We start from the raw sequence: 19,603 nt of genomic DNA, 5'->3' as shown, positions 1-19,603 counted from the left end.
TGGGATAGAGAGTAGAACGCTACAGGTGCATCCATTTTCACAAACATCCCTTCCAGGACCCTTTCTGTTGGCGGATGGGAGAGGAAATCAGCCTTGTGCTGCAAAGACCCCCTCTCCGACCCTCGGGGAGACTTCTTACATGTTCTGTGGGGCAAAGGGAATGAGTGAGGGTCAGCTAAAGATCTTCCCTGGGCAGACAGAAAGCCCTGAAATTCTCCTTTTCACTGTTTTTGCTCTTCACCTGGTAGACCAGTTGTCCAGAGAAAGGCCTATGTTGCCATGAGCATAATTGTTTTCAATGGTGAGTAAACACAGGTATAGTAGAAAGCATAGCAAAGGTGCTGGTGTGATTTCCATGCAAGGAAGAAAATAACCCTGGACCAAACAACCCAACTCTTAGAACCGGAACACGGGAAGGAGGAGCTCCCAGGAGCCCGCAGTCCCCGGGTGCCCAGCCAGCAGCGTGTCTGACCCCTGCTATACGTGAGCGTGCTGACTGGTGGCTGCTGGCTGACTACTGTGCATGGAGAATTTTCCACGACATTAGACAGATCGCTCTATGCTGCTACATGTGGTTGTTCAATTAAAGGATCTCATCTCTGAGCTATTTCACTTCCCCCAAATGGAGAATGAAAATTAAAAACAGAAACAGGCCCATCATGCCCATAAAAGGGCCTCCAGCTTGTTGGCAGGGAGGAGGGCGTGGTCACACAGCCAGTGTGGCTGCCTTGGGGTCTTAGGATTTAATAAAATCTGTTGCCCAGGCCAGAGTCTCCTATCCTGTCCACGCCACATCTCCTCCTCCATCCCTGGCAGCTGGGCCTTTGCAAGGGCTGGCCTGGGCCAGGAGTAGGGAGGGGCCCATCCAGCTCCAGGGGACCAGGTCTCAGGCAGATCAGTGCCATTGCCGGAAGCCCGTGTTCTCCAGGAAAAGCTGGGGGCGGGGACACTGACAAAACTGTTCCAGGATGCTGACTACATGGGCATTTGGTTTGTGAACATTCTCCAGGCCACGTGCTTGCCGCCATGTTTGTTCCATGTCAATGAGAAGGCAAACAAGAAAACCCCAGGGATGAATATGAGGACCCCCTCCCCCCCGCCCAGGGCACCAGGCTCCTTTCTCCATCCAGTACCAATAAGCTGATGTCAAGTGCTTGTGGAAGTCAGAAATTCTACATGCTTTTATTCCTTACAGGGCCAAGATGTCACAGTTTGTAGACAGCATTCTCTAAAGGGCTGAACTTGCAGCACCAGTGCCCTCCCTGCCTTTCCAGGTGATGATGACGAGAAAGGTGCTGGCGACAGCCCTGTCCCCAGGACCTAAGAGCAGGATGCTCCTCTCGTCACGGCATCCTCAAAGCCAGGGTGCTCGGCAGCTCCTGGGAAACCAGCTACGCGGGTGGAGGCTTACTGAGGACAGAACTGGCTCTGCCTCGAGCTGCAGAAAACCCAGGGAGGAGCTTCCGCCCGAGAAGGCGGGGTCAAGCCCTGGCCCAGGGCCCAGAGGAGAAGAGTGAAAGAAGGGGTGATCGACTTACACAGGACCCAGCAGCGGGGCTGGCCCGGGAGAGAACTACGCCCAGCAAGTGAGCAGCAGGCTTGGAAATAACTGAGTCTACAGAAGCCAGGAGGGCCGTGGGCATGGGGCAGGCTGTCCTTGGAAGACAGGTGTGAGGATTCGAGGGAGGTGCCCTCTTGAAGGAAACCCAAGGGTGGGAGCTGGGAATCCCCCAGGCTCTTGCTGTGGCCAGGTGGAGCTCCCTGCTGGAAAGAAGGTTCTCCCACACCTGCTTCTCTCCAGGAAGACCAGGAAAAGGTGGAGGCACCTTTCTCCAGGGCCCAGACAGAGCCACCGGGGAGACAGCTCTATGGACCAAGCAGGGGAGGCAGATGGATGAAATCTGCAGCCCCTCTGAGGCCCCAGTCCCCAGCCCCGCCTCCAGCCTCCCTAACACTCGTTGGGTGCCTTCATCTGCATCAGGACCGCCTGGCTCCTCTTCTTACAGCAGCAACAGCAGATGCAGGCCGCTAGGGAGCAGGCCAGGGCAATGACGCCGATCACGATGGCGGCAATGGCCAGTCCGCTCTGGGCCCGGGTCATGCCCCATGTGCCGCGTTCGTCGGTGGCTCCGATGGTGGTCAGATCCGTGTAGTCTTCCATGGGGCTGGTGAAATCAGTGGTGGAGGAGATGAACGTTGTGTCAGTATAGACGGGTGTGTCAGGGTACCGTGGGGTTTCTGGGTAGCTGGGAACCTCAGGGACGGCTGGGGCCTGGACACTGGGGGCCGCGGCATTGATGTTGACGATGACGATGGACTGGCCCCGGACATTGGCAGGGCTGAAACACACCGGGAGGGTGTCGGTCCCTAACCTGGGCTTGTTGAGCAGGAGCCAGTTGCGGAGAGGCAGGATGCCTGGGTCGCATCTCCAGGGGTTGTCGTAGAGTCGCAGCTCACACAGGTTCCCCAGGTGGTCGAAGACGCCCAGGGGCAGGTTCTCCAGCTGGTTGTTCTGCAGCTGGATGGTCATGAGGCCGTTGACGTTGGCGAAGATGTTGCCCGGGAGCTGTCGGAGGCGGTTGTTCTGCAGGGAAATGTTCTGCAGGTTGGCCAACATGCGGAAGACATTGCTGTCCAGGTCCTGCAGCGCGTTGGTGTGCAGGGACAGCTCTCGCAGCTCCGAGAGCCCGTTGAAGGCGCCCGGCGAGATGAAGCTGATTTGGTTGCGGCTAAGGATGAGGACCTGCAAGGAGCCGAGGTTGCTGAAGACGTTGTCGGGGAGAGAAGTGATGTGGTTGTCGTACAGCCAGAGCTCCCGCAGGTTGTGCATGGGCCCGAAGATGCCCGGAGACAGCTCCTTCAGGGAATTCCCGAAGAGGGTGAGGCGGTTGAGCTGGGGCAGCTGCATGAAGATGCCGGGGGGCAGCTGCGAGATGTGGTTGTTGGACAGGTAGAGCCTCTGCAGGTTGCGGTTGTTGTGGAAGAGGCCGGGGGACAGCGTCCCGATCTGGTTCTGCTGGAGGGCCAGCTCCTGCAGGTTGCCCAGGCCGTCGAAAGTGCCCATGGGGATGTCCGAGAGCCTGTTCTCATACAGCCGGAGCACCTGCAGGTTGCCCAGGTGCTGGAAGACCCTGGGCGACAGGTGGGTGAGGCTGTTCTTGCCCAGGTTGAGCTTGGTGAGCCCCACCAGGTGGTCAAAGACGCCGTCGGGGACGTATTCCAGGTGGTTGCCATGCAGCTGCAACTCCTTCAGGTTGCTGAACTGGGAGAAGTGGGCCGGCTGAATCTGCACCAGCTGGTTACTGGACAAGAGGAGCGACTCGAGGTTGTCGAGGCCCTGGAAGAGGCCGACGGGCAGAACCTGAAGCTTGTTGTTGGCGAGGCTGAGGTAGCGCAGCGAGCCCAGGTTGCGGAAGGCCCCCGGCATGATGTGTGACAGCTCGTTCTTCTCGATCCTCAGGGCGATGAGGGCGGAGATGTTGAGGAACGGGGACTCGTTGAGCTCCGTGATGTGCGTGTTGAGGATCTGCAGGCTCATGGCGTTCCAGGGTAGAGGGGTGGGCACCGCCACGATGCGCGCCCCCGTGCACTCCACCTGGGAGGCCCTGGAGCAGGTGCACTCACTAGGGCAGCCATAGTAGGCCAGCCCTGCAGCCCAGGCCTGGCAGCCCACCAGCAAAAGGAGATAATGTCTCGGCGTCATGGCCTCTGCAAGGGGAGATAAGCGCACGTTAGCCAGGGTCAGGGCACGGACAGCACCGACTAGCTTCAAGCCCTGTCATCGCGTGCCCAACTCACACTCCCTGTGCTGTGGCCTGCAAGCCTCTTTGCCTTCCCCCAGGCCTTCCCACGCCCACACCTTTACTGGAGTGATTTCCCCCACCTTGAGAGCTCTCCATCCTCATCCAAAGCTTTCCCATACTTCCAAGTCTAGCTCAAGTGCAACAGCCCATACAGAACTCCCCGAGGCCACAGCTTGGTGTTAGTTACTCCACCGTGCAGGTGGTCTTTCCAGCCCCCATCACTGCCCATGCAATGACAGGGCATGGGTCATGTGCCTGTCTGTCTCCTTCCTTAGTCAATAAGCTTTGTGAGGACAAGGAGTTCATCTTGTATCCTGAAGGTTCTTCCACAAGGCAGGGCCTGTGTCTTACCCATCTCTGTGTCCTTCACAGCACCTGAAGATGCTGGTGGAACCTGGCCTTGGCAGGTGGAACAGAGAGGAAATGAGAGAGCTGGCGCTGTGGTGCAGCGGGTTAAAGCCCTGGCCTAAAGCACCAGCATCCCATATGGGCGCAGGTTCTAGTCCCGGCTGCTCCTCTTCCAATCCAGCTCTCTGCTATGGCCTGGGAAAGCAGTAGAAGATGGCGCAAGTGCTTGGGCCCCTGCCCCCGCATGGGACACCTGGAAGAAGCTCCTGGCTTCGGTTCGGCGCAGCTCCGGCCGTTGTGGCCATCTGGGGAGTAAACCAGCAGACGGAAGACCTCTCTCTCTGTCTCTACCTCTCTCTGTAACTCTGTCTTTCAAATAAATAAAATAAGTCTTAAAAAAAAAAAAAAAGGAAATGAGAATAAATGTGACCCGAACCTGGGGGAGGGGACACGTTAAGGCCACCAACATGGCGGCTCCCAGGAGGGACTGTGCAGCCGGCAGAGTGAGGACCATGCTGCTGATCTGCTGGATGGACAGAGACGCTGACTCCTCTGCACCCTCACCACAACCAACAACTGTCCCTTTGTTAACCCTTTCACAGGCGCTCCACCCAGGTTTCATGCAAACCACCTTCCCAGTACAAAGAAATGCTCTACCGAGGCCACAGCCTGTCTGGCTGGAGGAGGCCACTCTGTCTCAGCTGCTGCCTGCCTTCTGGGTGTGAGTCCCTGTTTCCACAAAGAAAAGACTGGGTGGCCTTTAATAAGTCCCAGAAAACTCAGGAAGCACTTTGAGCTAACGGGGAGGGGGGTAGGTCCAGATGCTCCCTGCGGCACAGAGCTGACCTGGGGATGGAGCCAAATTCACTGCAGTTTGAGTGTTGGAAGTCACTATGACCATGATAAGCATCCATTAGTGTGCATGGTTTGTGCACTTGCGTGTGTGTGTGTGTAATGTAGAGATATGGGATGTGGCTACCACGCTCATACTTAAGGACCACTATCTGTTTGACCTTGAATGAAGCTTGAGGCCTGTGAGCTGTAGCTTCCTCACCCGTGAATTAAGGATGATAAGCTCGACCTCCCCTTGGTGGGGCTGTCGTGAGGTGCAGACAGGGAACGGGTGCGGGGCATCCTGAACAGTGCTGTGCTAAGGAACAGGGACGCGCAAACGTGAGTGGCTGTGCCAAGAGGAGGCAGGAGGCCTTGGGGTGCTTCTAACCCAGCAAGCTTAGTCAAGGGACCAATGCTTCTGTTTGTACATGAGAGTGTCTGCAACTTATGTCCAGGTTCAAAGGCGCCTGCACCTCCTGGAGGGCTAAGGGCTTGCTGCTGGCCCTGCCCTCCCATCATTTTATGGGGATGCTGGAAGCAGGGACACTGAGGCTCAAAGCATGAAGCCCTGGCCTCTAGATCCTTAGCGAGTCCTCCGAGCGTTAATGGGATGTCTCTCCTTTGATGAGCACAAGTCCTGACTCACAGGCAGGAGTCTCAGATGAAGGCGTGGAGGGCAGACACCAGCAGGGTGTGGAAGGCTTCTCTCTGACCTCTCCCTGTGACCCTGAACTTGTGGGCTCTGGAGTTCAGAATAATCCAGGCTTTCCGATGGCCGCAGCCCCATGCACCTGCCCTTACCCCCAGCAGGCTCACTCTTGTTGGGTAAACCCAAACTCACCTCCCACCCACACAGACCTTGATTTTTGTTTTGCTTATATACCCAACCCCTGACCTCCTGTACTTCTGCATTGGGGACTTGACTGAGTATGCAGAACTGTGAAAAAAAAAGAAAGGAAAAAGAGGACTCTGGCCAACAGAATCTAGGTGCAAAGGAACAGCGCCAGGCTCGGCTGTGCACTCATCTTTACCTACTTTTGTTTTTGTTTTTGTTTTTGCTTTTTAAGATCGATCTATTTATTTGAAAGGCAAAGTTACAGAAAGGCAGAAGCAGAGAGAGAGCGAGATCTCCCATCCGCTGGTTCACTCCCCAGATAGCTGCAATGCCCAAAGCTGTGCTGATCCAAAGCCAGGAGCCAGAAGCTTCTTCCGGGTCTCCCACATGGGTTCAGGGGCCCAAGCACTTGGGCCATCCTCTACTGCTTTCCCAGGCCACAGCAGAGAGCTGGATCATAAGTGGAGCAGCTTGGACTCGAACCAGCGCCCATATGGGATGCTGGCATTGGAGGCAGCAGCTTTACCTGCCACGCCACAGCACCGGCCTCTGTACACTCACCTTTAAAAAGTGCATGAACTTGTACAGACAAATGTTAGGTCCAGAACTTGAGGGCACAAAGTGAATTGTCTAACAAGGAAGCACAGAAAAAGTGGCTCAACATCCACCCCAGGAGAAAGACGGTGCTTTTTGTAGACAATAACAAAGAAAGGAAGCTGCCCCCCAAAGCTACTGTGATCTGAGGTCAAATGAATAGAAGCATCAAGTGTGAAACAAAGGAGGTGACGGTCTCGCACACCTGTAGTGCTGTGTCCGGTTCCACTCCGAGCTTCAAGAAAGCCAATGACACACCAGGTGGGCCTTTGAAGCACTTCAAGAGGGCGGTGAGGGCACCCAGAGAGGCACCGTGGAGGAACAGGCAGCAGCAGCAGAGAAGATCTGAGGATACCATGAGCACCCCTTCCTCCGCATGCAGGGCTGCCCTGCGTGGGCCTCCACTCTAGTGTGCAGAAGTTGTGCAGTAGCAATTTCAGCTCAAAGACAGCTTGTCCAGAGTCGGAATGGACGACTCCAGGCAAGCAGTACGCTCGCGTCGCTGGAAGCGTGCGCAGCCTTTCGGTGAGGAAGCTGGAGGGAAGAGTCCTGCATCTTGTAGGGGTGGACTCAAGACAGCCGATTCCCTGTCCACTGCCCAAATTTCAGGATCCTGAGGCTCCGTGTATAGGAGACCCACCTACCAGGATAATTGCACCTCTGCTGCCAGGGGTCTGTGTGGACAGGTGCAGAGGGCTGGCCGCCCGTGGGTGCACATGTGTGAAAGATTTCCCGGGATGGCCTTACAAAACGTAAAGCTCTAGTTGTGCCTTCTGATGGGCTGGCTAGCACTTTTAAAAATAAATTTGAGAGCCAAAAAGAGAGAGCTCCCTCCCACTGGTTCACTCCCCAGATGCCTACAGTGACCGGGGCTGGGCCAGCGCCAAAGCCAGGAGCCAGGAACTCAATCCAAGTCTCCCATGTGGGTGGCAGGTGTGCAACTACTGTTGCCTGCTGCCTCCTGGAGTGCACACCAGCAGGAAGCTGGATTGGAAGTGTAGGCAGGACCTGAATGAAGCCAACACTCTGATACAGGATGCAGGTGTCTTAACCACTAGGCCAAACATCGGCTGCGGAATTCTTTTAAATGTAGATTCCTGTGCCCACAACGCTTCTCCGCGGGGTCAGAGCACGAGTATCCGAGACTAAATGAAGTGGCCATCACCTGGCAAGCCCAGGGCAGTCTCTGCTGTGTGCTGCACCTACAAGAGACCTACAAGCACCTTCAAGCATAGGATGGGGTACCCCCAAGGACCCTTCTGGGAAGGGCGTGTGGCAGGGAGGGTGGAGGAGAGGAGAGACAATGCCGGGGCGGGGACAGGGCCACACTCAGTGCGACAGACATGGCAAGAATTTGCAGCTGGTCCTTTCTGTAAGTCCTCAGCCCGCAGCTCCCGCCCCAGTACCACATGCTGTCCCCTCCTGTCTATGATGCAGCTGCCAACGACTGCCAGGAGGACCTCCGCGGAGCTCACCCCAAACCCAGTCGTAAGGCCCCGGGGGCGGGTCCCCTGGATTCCCAGAGAGGGCTGCAGGCGCGTGCACAGCCCGTGGCCTCCGGGAGCCCCGCACACAGCAGCCTAATAGCCCACGCTGCACTGTGCTGCTTGGCAGCCGTGACCCATGGCAGTTAAAGGCCCACAAAGCTGGCCTAATTACACCTCCCTCCCCCAGGCAGCTGGCGCGTCCTCAATCACAGTGACAACTCGGTCCAGCCCCTGGGGAGGGGGCACAGCCTGGCGTCTGCCACTGGCCAGTGAAGTCGACAAAGTCAGGCAGACAGGACAGCCAGCTCACCTGGACAGCGACGCAGCCCCTCCCCAGGAGTGGAAGCGCCCTGTGACTCAGCGGCAAACACACAATTAGCCTCAGAGCCGGGGGCCCTGCTGCTGGACAAGTTGGGACTTCCCCGGCCTCCAATGCTCATCTACTCAGGGTTCCTTGGAGGGAGACCCCTTTGTGCTTCAAACCCCTCCCAAGTAAGACGTTCGGAGGATGCGGCCTACCACCCTCCTACTCTGGCCTCCACGTAATTCGGAGTGGGAGTCTGTAAGCTCTGCTGGCCTCAGTTTCCCCATCTGGAAAGACTCTCGGGCAAAAGCTCCCTCACAGACGGGAGGCTGGACCTGGAGCCCAGCCTTTCTCTTCCTTCTCTCTCTTCACTGGAGGTCACACTGGACCGACACGGGGCTGGGCCCCGCCTGCATGCTGCGGCATCCGGAGCTGGTACCCTCTGCTCATGTCCACATTGTTTCCAAAGCTGCCAGGCAGAGCCAGCCCACCGTTCCGCACAGAGCCAGCAGCCGCTTCCTGGGACCCAGGCCTCTCCCAGCACACCAAGGGGAACCAAGGCCCACAAAGGGACTCTCTCGTCCTCTCATGCCCGCCCCGACACAGGGCTCCTAATCACCAGCAAGAGGGCACCCCACCAGGCTAAGGGCTCCCGAGAGAGGGGACGGGTACAGAGCAGCTGAGGCCTGGAGCCATTGCCGGGCCCGGTCACGCTGCCCGTTCATGCCAGGCCCACGGGGCTGAAGCCACTGCAGGGCTGAGAGGCTCAGGCCTCCATGCCCCCAGAGCCACAATGACTGGGGCTGGGCCAAAGCCAGGGGCCAAGATCTCAGTTCAAATCTCACTACTCACCACTCATGCCCCCAGAGCAGCACGTGAGCAACACCCAGGAAGCTGGGTTAATGGGACCGACCTCACGGCGATGCTGCTGGCACCTCCAGCGAGCTAACACGTGCAAACACTTAAGCAAGCTCCCGGCACGAGGTGAGTCCCCATCAATGGCAGGGACAACCACTGTTATTTTCGGAGCTGAGTAAACTCTTCATCTCTGGAGGCTCCACCCACGGAGACCCGACCCCTAGGGGTGGGTGGGGCCCAGGACTTTGCTTGTTTAGCAGAACCCCCCCCCCCCCCCATCCCCATGCAACTCTGATGCAGGAATTCTCAGACCAACTGGGAACTCTGTCACTTAGCACCCAGAACAGAGACAGAAGGCTCAGCCAGGGGAGGCCCAGCCCAGCTCACCAAGCGCGTATTTCCTTCAGTGGCCCTTGCCGCAACCCCACCAGGAATCCGCGGCTCACGCCCAGTTGTACCCAGCAGTAGAAGGTACTTCCAGAAGTGGTACTTGGAGCAAGAGCTTCTTGGGAGCATCTGGTCAACCCATCTGGTCATTGTGTAGATGGGAAAACGGGGTGGGGGAGGTCCCTAGGGGGAAGGGGACTTGCCCAAGGACACACAGCTAGTTGACCACTCCTGACAGCCAGTCGGGACTCCTGAACCTTGCCACGAGGCTTCAAGGTCTTGCCAGCCACATGGGGCAGTGCCTGAGAGTGGGGAAGAGGTGGCCTTGCTGTCCTCACCGCACAGAAGCTGAGGTTCACGTGTAGTCCACCCTCCACCTGCCCCACATTATTGGCCCCGGTCTAGTGCCTCTCCCAGCTGCCAGGCTGCATGGTTCCCGGGATCTTCTTTCAGGCTGCTGTGACACCAGTGTCCCTTGAATTCACCGGAGTAGCCCGGAGGGTGGAGGGAAGGGATGGAAAAGGCTGACCCCAGTAATCCCAACACACATAGCCCCACCCTTCGGTTCCTGATTTAGGCACGCTGTACCCCAAACACTGAGCACCCCTGAACCCCAAGGCAAGACTGGCCACGCCCTCCTCTCCCCCTCTCCACCTTGCTCAATTGTTCACCCTCATCTTTCCTGAAATATTGCCCACTGTTCCAAAAAAGAAAACGAGTAAGGAAAATGGATTCCTCTCCAGCCCCTCTGAGGGGCTCCTCCCAGGGTGGGGAGGTCAGGCTCAGCTTCCTGCAGAAGCCACAGCAGGGCTGTAATTAGGTTGGCAAGGGAGCAGGAGCCACTGACAGTGCCCAGGAGAACGGGACCCTCCCCACGGGGCTTCTATGGAAGAAGCCACTCTCTCCCCTTCTCAGAGTAGCACCCAGGGCAGCCCCACGACACAGAGCCGGGTCCATCCCTGATCAAAGCCTCTTGGCTTCTCAATTCTGTGTCCCAAAAGCAAGGGAAGCCATGAAAACCCAAAGCTGCAGCCACGCTCTGGTGGCTGGGCTCCAGAGCAGCAAATTGCCATGTGAAACCCGGCCTCCGCGGGACCAAGTCAGGACGGCCCTCCTTTCTCCGCGTCTGGATTGACTTCCAGCCCGGCCACTGAGTAAGCAAGGCAAGGCTGCACCCCAGCCCTGACTCTCTGGGGGTCTGCTCACACCCTCTGCTGGCCCCGCCCCCTCCCGCGGGCTGAGCCACCCACCGCCTGACTCAAGGCCACAGACAAATTGGATTGTCTGGTCCTGAATTCAGCCCAGATGTTCAACTGCTGCCAAAGGGCAGAGCCAGCTGTCAGGGAGTGTCTCAGTCACTGGGGCCAGAGACAGCACCCAGAGCCCCAGGTGACCCCAAAGTGGATCCGGGCCGGGGCCGGGACCTGCTGGAGGGCACACGCTTGGCCCCCAAGGTGGCATAGTGCTCTCATGCTTCGGCTCAATTGGGAAGGTCCAGAAAGTTCTGGTTTTCCACGCTGGATTCCTTGGCTCTGGGTTCGGCTTCTACATTTGAGCAAGGCTCAAGAAAGGCAATGCTAAATCCACACCACCACCACCACCCCATGACAAATGCATCTCAGCACAGCTCCCCCTCAAAGCCCTCAGTCCCGCCCAGGCCGGGGGAGACGCTTCCAGAGCCGGGTCACCCAAGCCCCACACAGAACCGGCCCCACTCTGGGCCAGCAGCCGAATCCACACTGGAGCTGCGACCAGGCACCTGGGCAAAGCTGCGTTGGCAGCAACTCCGAGTCTGTGAACAGGACGGACCTCCCTCCCAGGACACTCGCAAGCAGAGGGTCTCCCTGGTACCGGCCAGACCCAAAGGCAGAGCAGCCCACCTGACCCCAGGGTCTGGTGTCCGGAGCAGTCAGCGGGCGCGGTCTTGGAGTCGCCCTCAAGCCCCAGCTGACCTCAGGGGCCGACCCCGTCTCCGCCAGAGCAGCTCCACCGGCTTTTCGGTGAGCATCCCAGGCACCACGCCAGCCCTGCCCCGTCCGGCTCTCTCCCGCGGCGGGCGGGCAGCGGGGTCCCCAGCAAGGGGTGGAGGGCCGGGGGCGGGGAGAGGACCGATTGGCACTTACCCGCAGCTTGGCGCCTCCCGCACCCCCTCAGTCGACCAGAGGGAGCCCCAGACGAGCACGCGGGGCGGCTCAAGGCTGCAGCATGAGTGCCGCTGGCCAGAGCCTCCCGGTATTTAAACGATTGTGGGCGTGAGTCACCGCAGGGGGCAGTGTCGGCGCGGGGGCGGGGGCCGGGGGAGGGGGCGGGAGGGCGCCACCAAGGGGATCACAGCCCGCGGGGAGAAACAGGAACCGGCTTCCCTCTTTTCTCCTTTCCCTCCTGTTTCTTACGGCCACGGTGGCTCTCGAGAGGGAGGTCCATCCTGCAAGGGACAGCGGACCGTGCACCTGCCTGGGGAGGGACCAGCCGCGCGTTCATGCTCGCCTCTTTCTCACTCTTTTTATTTGAAAAGAGCATCAAGTTTACGGAAACTTTGCAGGAGGAACGCAAGGAGCACAGTACAAGGATGCTTCATCCCGTTCCCCCCCGTTGTCCACATTTTGGGGAAAGTTTATTTTAGATTGCAAGGCAAAGAAAAATCACCCCAAGAACAACGTTCTGGACTTCCTTCAGGCAGCTGCCTGGGGGCACCCACTGCCCTCCCAGGAGCTGAGGTGGGTGCATACTGTCCCTGCGTGGGGCTGGCAGTCAGGGGCGTGTCCCAACCCGGGCTCCTCTGTACACCTGACTTCAGCATTCCGCCCAGGCCCTGCTGTCCTTGCCCTTTCCATTGTCCCGACCCCAGTGGGGACCAGGAAACCATCTCCATTCAACAGGGCCGGGGGATCCCACTCAGAAGTCGTAGCTGGAGGGGCAGGGAGCTGCCTAACCCCAACATGCCTGGAAGACCCAACCTCCACAAGGCGTGAGCGGCTTTGAACTGAAGCCATCCTGCCCCTCTCTGGCTTACCCTCTCAGCCAAGAGGGGAGAGTGATATTTACACACAGTGCCTCGTGGAATGCCCAGGCCTTAATGAATGTTTGCATTGTGCTTTGAGATCTGTGATGAAAGGAAGATATAAAAGTGCGTATTGTTATTACCGAAATAGTCACCTGGGTGGCTTGCCAGTGGCCAACACTGTAGCCTGAATCACTCCGAATTCCTCCTCACCCTGGCACCGGATTCAGAGCCAGAAAGGAAAGGGCCCCGACCACCAGGCCGCAGGAGCCACACAGCCCCCCCCCGCCCCGCCCCCGGTAAACGGCCCCGACCACCAGGCCGCAGGAGCCACACAGTCCCCCCCCTGCCCCCGGTAAACGGCCCCGACCACCAGGCCGCAGGAGCCACACAGTCCCCCCTGCCCCGCCTCCCGTGCAGGTACTGTTCCATGGCGGCGAGAATAGCCTCCCTCTGCTCCCCCCCGGCTCTCTGCAGCCCAAACCAGGCTCTTCTGCTTCCTTCCCACGGAACTGCAAGAATAGGAAGGTGCCCTCCTCGCATCTGCCTTCCTCCATAATCCTGATATTCACAACTGTGCACCAGGCTCCAAGCTAGACGTTGTGCACACACAGGGATGAAGCAGCCACATTGGTGCTGTGGTGTAGTAGGTTAAGCCTCCGCCTGTGGCACCAGCATCCTTTATGGGCGCCGGTTCGAGTCCTGGCGGCTCCACTTCTAATCCAGCTCCCTGCCGATGGCCTGGGAAGGCAGCAGAAGATGGCCCAAGTGCTTGGGACCCTGCATCTGTATGGGAGACCCAGAAGAAGCTCCTGGCTCCTGGCTTCGGAAGGGCACAGCTCCATCATTGTAGCCATTTAGGGCGTGAACCACCGGATGTGGTTCTCTCTGTCTTTCCCTCTCTTTGTAACTCTGCCTCTCAAATATATAAATAAACAAATCTTTATAAGAAAGAGAATCAGGTACATTGACAGATGGCATCCAGGAGACACCTGCTGGGCAGCAGGGCCCCTGCAACTGCTCTGCAGCATGCATGCCTTCTTTCACCTATATCCGCTCTCTCGGCCTCACCAGCCTCTGCGGGATGTCCCATGCATGGTAGGACACTGAGCAGCATCCCTGGCCTCCACCGCTAGGTCCAAGAGCAGCGCCCGCCCCAAGTTGCATTGCCCAGTGTCCCTTGAAGGAAGGAGGAGGTCAATGCACACTCACACACACACATGCACACACGCACACACAAGCACACACACATGCGCACGTGCGTGCACACGGTGGAAGACTACTGAGCCCCTACATAATACAGCGAGCGGGAGCAATCACCCCATTTGACAGATAAGGGAGAGGAAGCTGGGACCAGCTACCACATCTCCCTGAGGTCACAGCTGAGTGGCAGGGGCAGGATTCAAACCCTGTCCAGGGGTTGTTTCTGTTGTGTGCGTGGACGTACATCACTACTCCAGATGACAGTGTGGCCGTGTGCCGGGGCTTGAGCAGGGTGGGGACTGAGAGAGACTGGGTCACTGGCAGAGCCTTCTTCAGGGTAAGGGTAAAATGTGGCTGCATTATAAGGGTGGAGCTTGTGTCCTGGTTCACAGATGGTCTTATAAGATGAGCAGGGTCTGGACACAGGGGAGGGGAACTGAGCAAGACCTCAAGTCAGAGCAAGGAGAGAGGGGAGGCCACCCAGGGTTGCCCAGGCCCAGGTGTGCAGGAGGATGGATGCCTCCCTGTCCCTCTGCAGGCAGTAGGGAGCCACCGGAGGTGTTGGAGGAGGGGCGGGCACAGTGAGAGCCACGCTCACTGGGAGAACTGCAGAGAGCAGGGTTCCCAGGTGCCTGGGGGACTCTCGAACGCTCGGGTCGTCCTCTGTGGGCTTATGACAGGAGATGGAGTCAGGGCAGTAACCAGGCCAGGCAGGAGGGACCAGATTCCCTACAGGGATGCCATAGATCCCAGCCAGGACCTCTGAAGGCTCCCACAGAGACCCCTCACCAGCATACGCTCCGCACTACTGAGAAAGCGAAAGGGCCCCCAGGCTGCCCCCGGAACTGAGACGTTACAGGTGAAAGTGGAAGCCAGATTCCCCTCCTGCAAGCCCCCTGGGAGAACCAGAAGAGCCAGGGCTGCCCAGGGCTCCCAGGAACTCTGATGCCTCCCACCCAGGCAAGTGCCTCTTTCCTGGAACCCAGGGCACTGGCAGTCACGGGATCCAGCTCCCCCCTGTGGAGGAAATCTCTCTACAGCACAACAGAGGGAGTTAGAGCCCACGTTTGGTCCACTGATGGGTGGGGATGCTACGACCTCACCACGAAGGCCCCTGGAGAGTGGCAAAGCAGAAAGATGTGGTGGGGGGAGTTTGTGTAGCAAGTAAGCTGAAGCTTGAGATGCCCATATGTCATATTGGACTACCTAGGTCCAAGTCCTGGCTCAGCTTCTGATTCAGCTTCTTGCTAATGTGCGCCCTGGGAGGCAGCAGGTGATGGCCCAAGTACTTGAGTCCCTGCCAGCAGCACGGAAGAACCAGACTGAGTACCAGGTCCCTGAGCATCCGGTGAGTGAACTAGCAGCTGGCACATCCCTTTGTGCCTCTCTGTCCCTCTCTCGCTTTCAAATAAATAAAAACAAATTATTTTTAAAAGAAAAAAAAATGACCGGGAACCCAAAGGACAGGCCAGGAGGCAGTTGCTCCCCCACCCTGCTGGAGGGGATGTTCTTGGTAAAGCCATAGCTATCCAGATCCCAGTTGTGTGAATCCATTCCTTGCGGTCAGCTCTCTAGACAGACAAGAGCCATACGCTAAAGAATGCTCAGTGCAGCACTGTGGCAGGTCACTGGGACAGTGGCGATGTCCCCTCATTAGACAGTGATTCCGTACACTGTGAAATTCTACTTCAAGGGGAAGGCATTTGGTGCAGTGGGAAAGATGTGCTTGGGATGTCCACAGGCCCCTCAGAGTGCCTGGGTTCAAGTCCCAGCTCTGCTTCCAGTGCCGGTTTCCTGCCAATGTGCACCCTGGGCGGCAGTGGTGTCGGCTCAAATACTTGGTCCCTTCAACCCACAAGGGAGATTTGGATTGCATTTCTGGCTGCTGGCTTCAACCTGACCCAATCATGGCTATTTCAGGCATTTGAGGAGTAAAACAGCAGATGGGAGAATGCTCTCTCTCTCGCTGTCTCCTCTCTCTGACTTTCAAATAAATAATCTAAATTAAAAAAAACTTCAATGGTCACAGAAAAATGGAATTAAAAGCTACATTTATTTTGGTGCAAAAAGTTGAAATCTATGTGTCATTATTTCATAATAAGCATTTTTTATTTTTATTTTATTTTATTTTTTTTGACAGGCAGAGTGGACAGTGAGAGAGAGAGACAGAGAGGTCTTCCTTTGCCATTGGTTCACCCTCCAATGGCAGCCGCGGCCGGCGCGCTGCGGCCGGCGCACCGCGCTGATCCGATGGCAGGAGCCTGGTACTTCTCCTGGTCTCCCATGGGGTGCAGGGCCCAAGCACCTGGGCCATCCTCCACTGCCCTCCCTGGCCATAGCAGAGAGCTGGCCTGGAAGAGGAGCAACCGGGACAGAATCCGGCGCCCCGACCGGGACTAGAACCCGGTGTGCCGGTGCCGCAAGGCGGAGGATTAGCCTAGTGAGCCGCGGTGCCGGCCATAATAAGCATTTTACATGAACTCTTTGCAGACTCCTCATGTACAAGTCTGATCACTTCTCTCTCTCTCTCTCTCTCTCTCTCTCTCTCTCTCTCAAAGCCTAGAAGAACTTCCAGGAGCGCACACACAAAATTGCTGCAGCAGCGCAGTCGGGGGAAGAACCAGTGAAGAACAAGAAGTTTTGACGACTAAGCATTGTTTTACGTTTCCCGCAAATACACATGCATTTCTGAATTGCATCTAATAGGTAATTAGAATTCCTAGTTACAAGTATAAAAGTAAAGTTCTATTTTTTTTTCAAATTTATTTATTCATTTGAAAGTCAGAGTTACACAGAGAGAGGAGAGACAGAGAGAAAGAGTCTTCCATCTGCTGGTCCACTCCCCAGCTGGCCGCAATGGCTGGAGCTGCGCAGATCCGAAGCCAGGACCAGGAGCTTCTTCCAGGTCTCCCACGCGGGTGCAGGGGCCCAAGCACTTGGGCCATCTTCTACTGCTTTCCCAGGCCATCGTAGAGAGCTGGATCGGAAGTGGAACAGCTGGATCTCGAACCGGCGCTCATATGGGATGCCAGTGCCACAGGCAGAAGCTTAGCCTACCACACCAGCCCCTAAAGTTCTGTTTCTTAAAAAAAATCTTTCTTTCTGACACACTGAAGCCCGCCTCCCTGGAGCCCCCACTGCTGGGCTCTCTTCCACGCTTTGGGCCCCCCTAGCACCTGCTCTCAGCAAGAGCCAAGACCAGGCTCTGCCTCCCCACAGCCTCTCCTCTCCTGCACCTGTGCGCATGGCACATGCGGGCCTTCCCCTGATTGGTCACCATGGGGCCCAGCATGCACTGAACACACTGGACATTCAGAAACCGGTGGGAGCTGGCCGAGGGGCCTGTACGGGGGACAGGGACAGGTAAACAGCCATGTTCAAGTGTAAGGACATCTGAGAGGGCGCCACGGCAGGGAGCCATGGAGTCTGCCTGGGCTGTGGAAGAGACTTCCCCGAGGAGGAGAGCCCTGGGCCGTGGCTGCGGAGGCATGTGGGCACTCCAGGAAGAACAAGTAACCTCTGCAGAAGCACTCGGGCCTGGAGAAGCGTGGCGCGGTCGGCATGTGAGAAGCTGTACCAGATACACCGAGCAGGCTGCGTGTGCAGAGGAAGCAGAAACGCCATCGGTGGGGGAAGAGCCAGCGTGTGCAGGTCTCCGTGGCTGGGCCCCACTCGGAAGGCCTGGCAGGGTCGCAGAGAGCCACAGAAGGCTAACGCAGGGGAGGGATGCCGTGTAGAGTTGGGTGGGTGAAGTTGTCCCCACCCCAGGGGACATTTGGCAATGTTTGGTTGTGACAGCTTGGAGGATACCACTGGCACTGACCAGCTGGAGGAGGTGGCCAGCAGCCTACCGTGCACAGGACAGCTACCTGCGGGAACAACAACCTGGCCCGAGGTGTAGGTGACGCCATCGTTGAGAATGGCCCGTGAAGGGGGTGCAGGGCTTTGGTCACAGGACAGAGGATGGACGGCTGGGGAGAGAGGTACAGCGAGACACGACTACAGTCACAGCAATAGCTCCAGGGGAGGCTACGCAGGCCTGAGCTGGGCAGGACGGTGAGAACGGACAGAGGAGCCAGCATCGGCAGGTAATCCAGGGAGTAGACTGTAACACTGGGTGCTGGACTGGTTATTGTGGTTAGGTGGAGCCTTGCCGTGGGGCTGTTGGGATGTGGGTTAGCCCACCGGGATCAAATGTGCAGAGATGGCAAGAGGCTCAACAAGGTAGATGTTTATTTCCTGTCTGTAGCTGGAATGGTAGCTTGACTGTACTGGGGACCAAGACCCTTCTGTCCAGTTGCTCTGTCGTCCTTAACCCATGGTTGGCATCTCAGAGTCCAAAGGGGCTGCCCCAGATCCTGACTTCACATTCATATCCCAGCCAAAGGAAAGGCAAGAAAGAGGGGAGCAAAGGATTCAGTCTTTCCCTCAAAGGGAAGGTATAGAAGCTCCATGAACATTCTGCTCATATTCCATTGGCCAGAATTAGTCATGTGGTTTCCCCTACCTGCAAGAAAAGTGTAGGCTTGAGTGAACAACATGTAGAAAATTAACACTTTTTATTAAAAATATTTATTTATTTGAAAGTCAGGGTTACAGAGAGAGGGGGAGACAGAGACAGAAAGAGAGAGAGAGAGAGAGAGAGAGAGAGAGAATCTTCCATCCACTGATTCATCCCCCAGATGGCCACACAGCCAGAGCTGGGTCAGACCAAAGCCAGGAGCCAGGAGCTTCTTCCAGGTCTCTCATGTGGGTGGCAGGAGCCCAAGAACCTGGGCCATCTTCCTGTGCTTTTCCCAGACCATTAGCAGGAAGCTGGGTCGGAAGTGGAGCAACTGGGACACAAACTGTTGTCTATATGGGATGCTGGCATTGCAGGCGGTGGCTTTACCCGCTACACCACATGCTGGCCCCTAAAATGAACACTCAACTGCAGAAGTAGGAGTGAGCCTTCGAGGAGGATCAGCCATGCCACAGGCCGTGAAAGAAAATCCTGCAGGTCAAGAGCCAGGTTTCCCCACGGGTGACCAAGTGGCTGGTGGGTGGCATTAAGTGGGATAGAGGATGGGGGAGGGGCAGGTGTGGGGCAGGAGGGCAGGCTCATGGGGGACGGGCCAGCTCGGTGTGAAACCCAGGTCTCAGCTCAGGCGAAGGGTCTGGGCTGGAGACCGAGACCAGGTAAGAGGGAGACTGCTCAGCAATGGCGCTACCCCAGGGGCCCGCCAACATCACAACACACAGAGCAGCCTCCACACCAGATGGTCCAGGGCGGGCCAGCCCTGGCATCCCCCAGCCAGGCTCGGCCTGGCTCATGAGAGGGTGCTACAGTGCCCCCTTCTGGGGAGGCAGCCCTCTGCGCGGGCTAGCAGGCTCTCAAGGGACCTGGGTGCAGAGTAAGAAACAGGAAGAGGCCGCCTTGGGGCCAGGGGTGCGTTAGGCAGACAGAGGAAGAGGAGCCCACTGAAGAAGCCGGCAGCAGTGAGCGGGGCCGCCCAAGCACCGGGCTCAGTGTTCTGGGGTGGGGGCAGGGGGCAGGGCTGAAGCCGAATGTGGTGCTCCAGTGGGCAAACGATTCCGAGCTCCCGGAGCCCCCTGGAGGGGCCGTAGGGTGTCAGCGCGCCCTTGGAAGGGCAGTAGGGACATGTCTCTTCTGGAATAGACTTGATTTCTTGGAGCAGTTTTGGGTTCACAGCAAATTGAGTGGAAAGTGCTGGGATTCCCCATCTGCCCCCCATCGACCACGATTCCCTGCCCCCCCCACCAGTGGCATCTTTATTGCCCCCACAGCCCCACCCTCACATACCCTGCATGCCCGGCGTCCCCAGGGCTGGACGTCGTGTGTGACATGTGTCTGCCTTGCTAGTCTCCCTGGAGAGTTCTCACAGCACACGGGTTTTTAAACCATCTGCATATCTTTATTATTTTTGTTTATTTAAAAGGCAAAGAGAC

The 19,603-nt window shown here is 57.4% G+C and overlaps 1 protein-coding gene across 1 annotated transcript; it reads right to left on the bottom strand.

The window, feature by feature from the left end:
* Window positions 1-1,154: 1,154 nt before the first annotated feature.
* LRRC15 (leucine rich repeat containing 15) lies at window positions 1,155-11,680 on the bottom strand. The gene is made up of 2 exons (XM_008266682.4): window positions 11,574-11,680; window positions 1,155-3,708 (listed from the first exon to the last, which is right to left on the bottom strand). The coding sequence occupies exon 2, from the start codon at window positions 3,701-3,703 to the stop codon at window positions 1,949-1,951; it is 1,755 nt and encodes a 584-aa protein (XP_008264904.2). The 5' UTR covers window positions 3,704-3,708; window positions 11,574-11,680; the 3' UTR covers window positions 1,155-1,948.
* Between the last annotated feature and the right edge of the window lie 7,923 nt (window positions 11,681-19,603).

The sequence above is a fragment of the Oryctolagus cuniculus genome, chromosome 4 (genome assembly GCF_964237555.1).
Source record: "Oryctolagus cuniculus chromosome 4, mOryCun1.1, whole genome shotgun sequence".
NCBI classification, from domain to species: domain Eukaryota; kingdom Metazoa; phylum Chordata; class Mammalia; order Lagomorpha; family Leporidae; genus Oryctolagus; species Oryctolagus cuniculus.
This window is presented reverse-complemented; position numbering and strand designations above follow the sequence as displayed.

Coding starts and splice junctions, on each gene's coding strand:
- LRRC15 (XM_008266682.4), bottom strand. CDS start 3,703: ATGACGCCGAGACATTATCTCCTTTTGCTGGTGGGCTGCCAGGCCTGG.